We start from the raw sequence: 10,705 nt of genomic DNA on the forward strand, positions 1-10,705 counted from the left end.
TCGAACCAGTGAACTAGCATTGCGTTAGGCTTTTTTAATATTTATGTTGTTGCTTCTCAGGTGAGGTTCTGATATACTTAGCAAAGCCTATATTCCTGATGGCCTTTGCTAAATGATATTTTTGTTAATCAATACACATTCCCTTTACTTAAAATTTCTTCTACAGGGTCAGTACATAAGTTATTTATTCACTTCATTAAATAATCATGACATTCCAGTGGTGTTTTTTGTTGCAGCATAATTATGTGTGTTTGTTGATTATAAGTAGTACCTGTATTAAATGAAATAATTTATAAGGTATTGCTAATGATGTCATTTTGATGTACCATTTAATCAAGGCTTTTATCTTTTAAAATGACGTCTGTCTTTGATGTTAAAATCACTGATAACCTATATTACATGGATTTTATGTCTGCTTGCATATATCATGCTTTGAAGTGCACACATAAATACTAACCCTAGGGAAACCGTGGCCTGTGAAAGAGTAGTGACTGACAATAAAGCTGGAATCATCCTAGATTCTAGTTTGAACACTGATGTGCGTTTGGACAAATTATTAACTGTTTTCTAGGAATTTTTCTGTCTGTAATAGAGGTAATAAAAAGATAATTTGCATCCCTTTGTAATAATCAGATTTTTGTTGGCAGTGTAATGTGGATGTTGAGTGAGGAGGATGTCTAGAAGTCCTGGTATGAAATCTCTTCACATTCTACCCTACAGTTTATCCTCACCAGGGAAAGCTGATAGTATACGTAATTGATGTGTGAAGTTCCAGTACTAGATACAGTCAAATGTTGCCTATTAAGACTACAGAGTTTAGATAGGTATATATTCTTGTATATTGTAACTTACAGATATTTAGTTAGATATTTTAGTTTATTATGTTGTTAAAGAGGGTGTCTATGTTAAAATACCAGCTTTACTGAAAAAGCATTTTTGAATGCTATAATCAGAATTCAGTGTTTAGCTTGATTTTCATCTGCTGTCATAAGAATGCTCAAGGATGTGTCCATCTTAATATTAGGAGCCATTTTTGTAGAAGATGTCTTAAAAAGGTAAAAATAACAAAATTTACCTTTGATAGAGACACATTAACCTTTAGTATTCTCTTGAAGAACAAAAGGCACATCCTATTGTTTGTCTGGCATATTACTGTAATGTCTCACGTGACAGTGAACTCATTTTACTGAAAACAATATCTCAGACTTGTAGCTGAACCCTTTAAAGTGGGTGATAGTTTTTGAGTTTGGGGGGCTGTTGTGGGGGTTTCAGTAGCTCCTTAACCAAAACAGCTGAAGGCTTTACTTAAGCTTTACTGTAGTAACTGCTAGTTGGAAAATAAATTTTGGGTTGTTTGGCAGCAAAGCTTTCATATTTAACCAGCTTATCATGATCCTCTAGACAGTCATTCTAACAGGTTTTTGGATAACTACTCTGAAAATTTTAGTCATCATTGTGTCTTGGTTTGAATGTTTAATTCTAGTTGTCAAAAATGTCATAATTTTGATTTAAACTTTAATTCTTCATTAAGTATTAGAAGTTCCATTATTTGGTATCTGGATAGTATCAGTGCATTGCTCCCTCTAGCCACTTACCTGTGATAACCTGATTTAATAAGTACATAAATATAAATAAAAAGGAATTGAGTGAATTAAGATACCCTGTGTTTGTGAGAATTCATAATAACTACTGTTGTGTAATTAAGAGATTAAGACCCTTGCTAAGCACAGTGATGAATCTCTCACTTGATACAACCTGAGTATTTGCATGCCTGCGTTCCTCCTCTGCACATCTGTTGCGTCACTACACGTTTGGGTCTTGTAACAGCTTAAAGTGTTACATTCTTATGAGGGAGTTTTGCAAAAGTGCACCCGTAGAGGTGATACAGCTCATACAGATCCTTGGTTCTGAAAGCTTAGAAAATACACTGTCAATTATGCATGAGTTTGAGAGGGCATAAGGGATATGTCAGTCAGCAGACATACAGTAAGAGTTTTGTTTGTATGAATAGAATTAAGAAGCTTGAGAGCAATGGAAAGTGTTTGTCCTTGACTGTCATCATCCTGTCACTCATGCCTGGTCATTACCCAAAACATCCTCCCTTCAGCTGTACGTGTAAGAATAATGGCGGATATCATTCTTCTCCTCATGCTGCTGAGGAGTCCTTTTTATGCCAACAGTACTCTGTTCCACAGTAGCCTTGTCCCCTGACCTGTAAGTAGATTTAGAAATGCTTGTATCTCACAACGGACATAGTAAACTGTAGGACCCAGGAGCCCTCCCCAGTTCCTGATTTGCAATACATATATATTCAGGCTAGATCCTGGCTGTGTACTGAGGTTAGACCTTGGTATGCACCATTGCTATGGAATTGAAGTTTCCTTTGGACGGGAAGAAGGGATCAGTGTTGCCCTCCAGTAGATCCATAGAGCTAGCACAGTGCAAAGTACACTTGCTCCATGATTTAGACATGATGTCTGTGCCTATACTAATAAATTAAACATGCCTGTAAATATTTGACAGAGAAGAGCTGGCAGAGAACCACTTACATCCATACTATTAAACTTTTAAACCTTCTAAACAAGGTAGTTTGTGAAGGCTGCCAATCCTGAATGGTCTCTAGCCTGTTCTGACCACAAGTCATGCCCAGGAATTGTTTGGGAAAGTGCTAGTTTGCATGGGCCAAAACCATACTGGAGTCTGTTCCAGCAGTTTGACAGTGTAGACAGTGAAGTTTGAGTGCTGCGACGCATTCCCTGGCACTGCTGAATGTATTAGTATAGGCATAGCCAAACAGGATATTCCACATATTCCTGCAAGACTCTTTCTGGTAGTAAGATCAAATGTATATTTTTAAAATAAATTATATATTTTCCTTCCTTCTCATAACATGGCAGAAGCAATTTGATTAATGCTATGATGGGAGAAAAACTTTTGGTGGAGAAGGGTGGAATATTTTATCAAAAGAATATTAAGTTAAAGTAACAGTATTCCTTCGATTTTAGTCAGCATGAATCCTTCAATAATTTTCCTGTCCTGTGGGAACAGGTTTCAGAGTTTAACATTGACTTTTGTAAGTATCAAAGCATATGCAATTAAGCATTGGTTAATGCCTCTGACAACAGAATGTAGAGCAACTACACAGCAACCTTGTATGTGTGAGTGCACTTCTCTGGTGTAGTTTGCTTAAAAGATTTATTACCCCTAGATTTTGCTAACACTAAACGCATTCATGGTTGTGCTACACAGTTTTTATAAAGTCTTATTACGTTACCATATGCTCCCTTCCACAGGTGGCATAGTATAGAGAAACAATTTGTCCATTCTAGTTGTGTGTATAATAATGTTTGATTTTCTACACACAAAGTAGAAATAATAGTTTGATATTTTACATGTTTTCATGATCTTAAGAAGAAATCTTTGAGGATTTATATTTTTAATATCTTAAGTGCTTTAATGGGAAAAAAGAGCATCTTGTTTCAAAAATCATTTCAGTTACCTTTGCCATCACTGTTTTTATACACCAAGTTGCATTATTAAAATGTTCTTAAATCAGCTGCCTTGTATTTGGGCAACTTCATAAAAAGGAAAAACATCCGATGGCTAGAAAGGGCTACAAGGGAGAAGTGGATACATCATGTAAAATATAAATTATTTTCATTCTAAAACTGCTTTTTTTCCCAGCATGATCTTCAGCATCTCTAGTCAAATTGCCTTTCAGTTTTCACTTTGTGTTCCTCGTAAACTGAAAGAATCATGCTGCTTTGTTACAGATCCCATATGTCTCTCAGGTTTCAGTAATAAATATAACTATTGTGCTAATAATTTCAGATTAACACAGAAGCAGGTCTGTTTCAGGATACATACAGTATACTTTTCCCATCTCAATGTTGTTGGGTTTTTTAGAGCTCAGAATCACAGGATGGTTGAGATTGGAAGGGACCGCTGGAGGTCATCTCATCCAACCCCTCTGCTCAAGCAAGGGTCCTGTAAAACAGGTTGCTCAGGACTATGTCCTTTGTGTCTCCCCCTACCCCTGCACTCTCCCCATGGTTTAATTTGCAGCACTGAAGGAAGAAGTTTGAGAAAAAATGTCATTGTTAATTCAAAAGACAGCTTTTGAATCTCTCCAAGGATGGAGACTCCACAACATTTCTGGGCAACCTGTGCCAGTGCTCAGTCACCCTCACAGTAAAGTGTTTTCTCGTGTTCAGAGGGAACCTCCTGTGTTTCAGTTTGTGCCTACCACCTCTGGTCCTGTCACTGGGCACCACTGAAAAGAGCCTGGCTCCATCCTCTATGCACCCTCCCTTCAGGTATTTATATACATTTGATAAGATCCCCCTGAGCCTTCTCTTCTCCAGGCTGAACAGTCCCAGGTCTCTCAGCCTCTCCTCATATGAGAGGTGTTCCAATCCCTTAATCATCTTTGTGGCCCTTCGCTGGACTCTCTCCAGGATGTCAGTCTCTCTATGGTGCTGAGAAATTCAGAACTGGCCACAGCACTCCAGGTGTGGCCTCACTAGTGCTGAATGAAGGGGAAGGATCACATCCCTCCACCTGCTGGCAACACTTGTCCTAATGCAGCCCTGGATCCCATTAGCCCTCTTTGCTGCAAGGGCAGGTTGTTGGCTTGTGGACAAATTGGTGTCCACCAGGACCCACAGGTCCTTTTCTGCAAAGCTGCTCTCCTTTTCTCCAAAGCTGCCTAACCCTTAGAATATTTAAATTGAAGTCAGTTACTAACTTTTGTGATTATACCTTTGATGTAAGTACAGACATTATAGTTAAGTTTCACATTATTTTGAAAACTCAAGAATACAGAGCTGGTTTATTTCTGTTCTGCTTGCCCATTGTGAGGTGCTGACTTCAATAGGAGCTGAGGCCACTGAGCACATCAAAAGATCAACACCCTTACTGTGTAAACTTTGGTTTATAAATTTAAAATGGTTAACTTCTTTCCCTCAAGTTATGTCATAATAGCATCTGAAGTAGATTTCATAATAAATAAGGCTTTATGCCAGTGAAACATTAATAGAGCTCATACTGTAAAAATAAGATTAGACTGGTGAATTTAGGCTTCCTTCCAATAAATTAGTTGAATACTGGACTGATGCCTTGGCCAGTTTTTAAAGAATGATTTTGTAGTTTCTTTTGGCATCATAGCATAAAGCCACTTTGAGGGGAACTTGGTCTTTTTAATTTCTTAAAGATGTTCAGTAATGTGGTCGCAGATTGACCCCAGCTGCTTTTAGCCTGTGACTTTATTCAGGTTACAAAATAACCTAAGTGTGTGCCTGTGTTTATGGACTCCCTCACCCGTATTTGCTCACATGTGTATGTATTTTAAGAGATTTAATGTGGCTTCACTTATTCAGCAGTAAACTAATATACATTGCAATGATAATAAGTCCACCAAGTTGTCATGTGCCTCAATATTCAACAGTTATTTTGTGGCTATATTTATTTATTGAAGGGAAAATAAGTAGACTTCTAGAGTATATTTTAAAAATTGATAAAATTAATCTTAAGAGCACTTCTGCTTTTTATTGGTGTAGGGTTGTTTTGAAAACCAGCAGACCAGTCTAGTTTTTAATATTTCCAGGTTTTCCGTTTTATTTGTTCAAAAGCTGTTTTTAAATAATAAGATTGGGGAAAGGAAAAGCAAATATAATAGACATTTTCTGATAAGCACTGAGATTCTTTAGTAAACATTCTCACAGTATTGCTAACAGTTTTGTTTTGAAAGAAGGGGATCCAGCTAACTGAAATTGTACCATAAAAAATGGATTTAAGTATATTCATGTCCTTGCTTAAAATTAAGAAGCTGTACTTAGCTAAATCTGTTTAACCAATTTTTGTATAATATCTATAGTGCATTTTAAAATGTATTTTTCTTAATCTGTGAAATCTGTTCCTTGCTTATAAAATGCTGTGAAATAAATACATAGTTCTTTAGTATTGCATATAGTTTTTTATCCATGTCCGTAAAAATCAGTCTTTTACAAGTTAAGTTGTTCTGAAAGAACATGAGTAAAGGTGTTATAATTTATCCATAGGTTATTAGAATGGCACGGGATTAGCCTTAAAACTCCCGGTGATTTTGTGGGTGGTAGGAGGGACAGTGACATAACTGTGCTTTACTTTATGCACCCATCAGTGATGCTATTCACATATCAAATCTGCCAGTTAGGGCATAAGTCCCTACTATGCTTTGTAGAAGACTGAGTGCATGTGTTTGAGCATTACAGAATTCCCAATGTTTTAATTTATGTCAAGAAAATATTCTGGTTAATAAATAAATAGAAGTTAATTGTTTTACACTATAGTATGAGAATATTTTTTTGCTAGTGTTCTCCAGTATTACAAAAATGGGCACATTTAATGGGTTCAATCTTGTTTTCTGTCATTTTACATAAAATTGGAAACATAAACATTACTTGGATAAAACAGAAATATAAAATGTGCAAAAACAGGCCAGTGGGAAATGTTTCTACATTCTGAAAAGTTATTCCAGTGAAGAAGGAAGTTTCTATCTATGTATTATTCCTGAAGAAGAGAGCAAAGTAACTATACTGTAAACACAAAAACCACTGTCCTTGTTTCTTGCAGGTTGTAATATGATTACAGTTAACTTACTGTCATTAAAAAGCTCTCCTTTCCTGCCTTAGATGAAGAGCAGCTCTTTCTCAAAGATGTTGACTTACTTTTGAAAGGCACTGTGTCATACAAATACCAGTGTTTAGAAAGGTCCTCTTATGTTTTTCAAATGCCAGCAGCAAAGATGTTAAGCATTATGTGAATGGAAAGAATAGTGAACAGAAGAAACACCGTAGCTTGGTCTTTGTAATATTACCACAAATATTACCCTGGTTTTCATAATAATACTGCAAATATAAGTAAAACACAGAAATCATGTGAAAGGAAGCCTCAGATTTCCTTTACAGTAACTTTGTAATACTTATGTTTTTTCAGGGGAAGTCCGTTTGACTCCAGAGGACTTTGCCAGAGCTCAAAAATATTGCAAATATGCTGGCAGTGCTTTGCAATATGAAGATGTGAGCACTGCTGTGCAGAATCTACAGAAGGCCCTCAAGTTACTGATTACGGGCAGAGAATGAAGCCTTTATCCAATAGATTCACGTCTTTTTGCCTAAAGAACTAACAGCTTATTACTGTACCTGTTAGGGGAGTGGAGTTACACAGAAGTTCTCAATCCCATCACCCATGACAATGAAATCCCTGTTTCAGTGTCAGATTAGCAATTAATGGTACAGTAGGAATCTCTGTTTTCATTTTACAAACAGTGGAGCTAGAAACATACGAATGCAGTGGCTTGATGTAAGCAAAATACTGAAGAAAGTACTGTGAACACTGCTCAAGAGTTAGAATTCGTCTTGCAGTATTTAGATTATTGGAATGGGAAAATGCTGAATCTGTAAAAAACTTGAGCATAAGAATGTTCTGTTAAAATTCTTACTCTGATTTTATTATTTCAAACAGTTATTTAATAAGTATCGTAGCTTTAAAATGGTAACTAAGATTAGCACTTTCCTCCTGAAATAAGAGCATGTGAGAAGGCTGACAGATCCACAGTGGGAAGGACTTTTTTCTATACATAAATTATTTGGGTATTATCTGAGACATAAGTCAAAGTTGGGGGAGACTTGAGGACATTTGTATTTCATTTTAAAACATGCTGGAAAAAACATCTCTTGACACTTCAGAGAAAGTCATTTTGATGGTGTTCCAACCCAATCCCCCACAACTGTATGAACGGCTACATGTGTTCTTGATCATTGGTTCTTGCTCCTTTTGTGTGAACACTTACAATTTTGTATATGTTTGGGTAACTGAGAGAAAGTACTAATATTTATCAGAGATGATCCTAAAACTGGAGGCAGAGATTCTAAACAACATGAACTTTTAGGGCAATTTACTTTGTAGCTGTTCTGTCTTTTTAAGAGGCTGAAAAAAAGGCCTGTTCTTTACCTATTAAAGCAGTATAGGTTCATCTCTGGTATTAGTGTCATAGAGCTTCGTATTTCCAGCTAATATTCTTCCTGTCTGCTTTGTTGTGGAGACTTTTTGGACTTGGGATTTAATTAAAATATCTTGGAAACTGAATTTTGAGTCTTTATGAGGTCTTCCCTTGCAATTATAGAGCTCTTGATTGTTAAAAATCCATTCATGCTGTTTAAAAGAAAGAATAAGTAGTCTTTTAACTGGCGTGATGTAATAATTGAGTACACCATAAAGAATGTCTGATTTATGTAATAATTTTAATGACATACTATCTGATCTGTCTTTCTTTCCAAGCTGCCGGATCAAATCCATGTATTCTTTACAGCTGCACTGTTTTGCAGTAACTAAAATAAGTCTGATATTCAAAGTAAAAAGATGAGGAAAAGAAAATCGTACATAAGCATGCGTTAAAGTTTAGCTGTTGGTATCCTTTTAAGAGTGTAGAATCTTTGACAGCAGGTTTGAAAAGGATAGTATGAAACTTGTAAATGTATGCTTAAGCATTTTAGTTGACCAAAATTTAATAGATAAAACATCTGGTATTGTTTATGTTTCTTTCTGATACGGGATAGCATGCTAATCTGGACAGTGATTTGGATTAGATTTTAATTGTTTTGGGAAATTTGGAATAAATCAGTCTGAAACTTTTTTGACAGTAATGCTCTACAGAACTGGGCAATAAGCCCGTGTTGTGTACAGTACTTCATGCAAGATAGATCCCTCACTTCATTATCAAACTGAATTATTGTAAATTATTCCATGTATATTACTGTGGTGTTACACTGTGATTGGAAAAGCTGCTTTTCAGTTGAAAGGATGCAGAACATTGATCCATTTAGAAATACATATATTGCATTGCTATAAAAAAATCAGACGTTGCTTTCATTTGTGGATTATACCACTTATTACTAATACCAGCTTCAGTCCCCAGCACTTGAAGGAGGAAAGGCAGTGTTCCTGTTTCTATTTATAAAATGATTAAAAGAACTTTGAGGCTTTTGTATTATATGGAAAAATAAGCAAGCTATGATATACTACTGCATTAATTTGAGGCTTTTCAATTAAAATTGATATTCTTAATTTTTTGGTGATTGAATGACACAAAATGGAAGTACATAACTAAGAAGCTTGCAAATGAAAATTTAAGTATTTCTTAAAGCGTATAAAAGACTGTCTGTTGGCCATGAATATGCTGGACATCTGGGTTCCTCTAGGAAACCAGGGAATCATCAGTGAAAAAGCAATAAGCAGTGAAAAAGCCATGAGCAATTTTGAGTAATCATCTACAAATGTGTAACCTTCTTCTGCCTAGAAAGAAATTAAAGTAAGTGTCTCTGAGGGCAATGGAGATGAAAATGCTAATACAAAAGTTTAAGAATTTCTTAGAGAAGCTATAAGGACTTTCTTTGTGAAAATAATTTAGTGTTTAGAAGATTTATCATATAAAATTCTCATTAATTCTGTAAAATTAAACATATCATAATACCGACCTTCAGGCCACAATACCTGAATTAGCATATTTTGCTAAAAATTATTTTGCTCTGATCATTTATTTTTTTAATTGAGAAGTTTTGTAACAGCCCGTCAAACCATGTTTGAAGCCACATATTTAAGGTGCTAACATTTGATGCAACAGGCTCTTGAGTATTTATCATCCAAACTAATGCCTAAAGTAGAATACAGCAAAATGTTTCCATTCCATTAAGTATAGCCTCTGGGACAGCTTTAAATGTGGCAGATAGCCCAAAAGTACAAACCAGTGTTGCAGAACAGTTCATAAAGTGTACATATTTGAAAATGTCAGGAGAATGTAGGTAGATAGCCTGTAATTGTTCCAAATTGGAATTTGTGGTAGGTGCTGGAATTTATGGCCCCATTGTTAAATACTTTGTGAGCTTCAAGTGTTGACTGATTCAGTTTACAGCCGTTCTGAATGATAAAGTATCAACCCATAGCTCCTCTTAAACTAATTCCCAACACGTATGAGTACAGTATTAAATAAAGAAGAGTGCCATTTTTTTTTTGTGCTTATTAGCCTTTCTCCTTTGGATTGTGAGTTCTTAATCTCAGCCTTGCTTAAGAAAGGAGAAGGAAGTGTTTTCTGTCAGATATTCCACGTTCAGTTTTGCTATTTATGTAAGCTAGAATTTTGGTAAATCAGTTCAATGTTTGTTACTTAAAAAGGTTTTTGGTATTACTTAATGTTTTTTCAGTTCTTTATACTTTCACCTCTCTGCAGGTAAAGTTCCGTATTACACTTCAGGATTCCTACAAAAGTCTTTGTAAAGTGTCTTACAGTCACTGTTTATGAAATGGTGGAGACTTTTTCAAATGTGCACTAATTGGATTTACTAATACTGGAGGTGTTCTTTTCAAATTGTTGCAGTCATTTCAGGTAGATTTTTTAATGATGTCCTTTGTAAGTGAAGTTTCAGAAGCACAGACTTATGTATGATCATATTCCAGAATGTGATTGTAATTGTAGTATTTGATGCTATATAATACTTACCTGCGAGACAACAGAGAAACTTACTGTCTGAAGTAGAATTGGGGGGGGGGTGGTCTGTGTGCAGACACGTGTCTGTGTATTTGTAATATAATGCACGTAAATTCAGTAGTGTGCTATAAGAATGCCTTCCAGAAAACATAATTAGTACCTTGTTTACAAGTATTGCGAACA

At 35.7% G+C, this 10,705-nt stretch overlaps 1 protein-coding gene across 3 annotated transcripts in view; it reads left to right on the forward strand.

Moving 5' to 3' along the window:
• The window catches only part of VTA1 (vesicle trafficking 1), a 41,930-nt gene extending 33,803 nt beyond the window's left edge, over window positions 1-8,127 (forward strand). For all 3 annotated transcript variants that reach the window (XM_052784536.1, XM_052784537.1, XM_052784538.1), the window contains exon 8: window positions 6,976-8,127. In XM_052784536.1, coding sequence (XP_052640496.1) covers window positions 6,976-7,121 — 146 coding nt within the window. In that variant the 3' untranslated portion in view covers window positions 7,122-8,127. The remainder of the gene's footprint in view (window positions 1-6,975) is intronic.
• Window positions 8,128-10,705: the final 2,578 nt, after the last annotated feature.

This window comes from Harpia harpyja, chromosome 4 (assembly GCF_026419915.1).
Source record: "Harpia harpyja isolate bHarHar1 chromosome 4, bHarHar1 primary haplotype, whole genome shotgun sequence".
NCBI lineage: Eukaryota > Metazoa > Chordata > Aves > Accipitriformes > Accipitridae > Harpia > Harpia harpyja.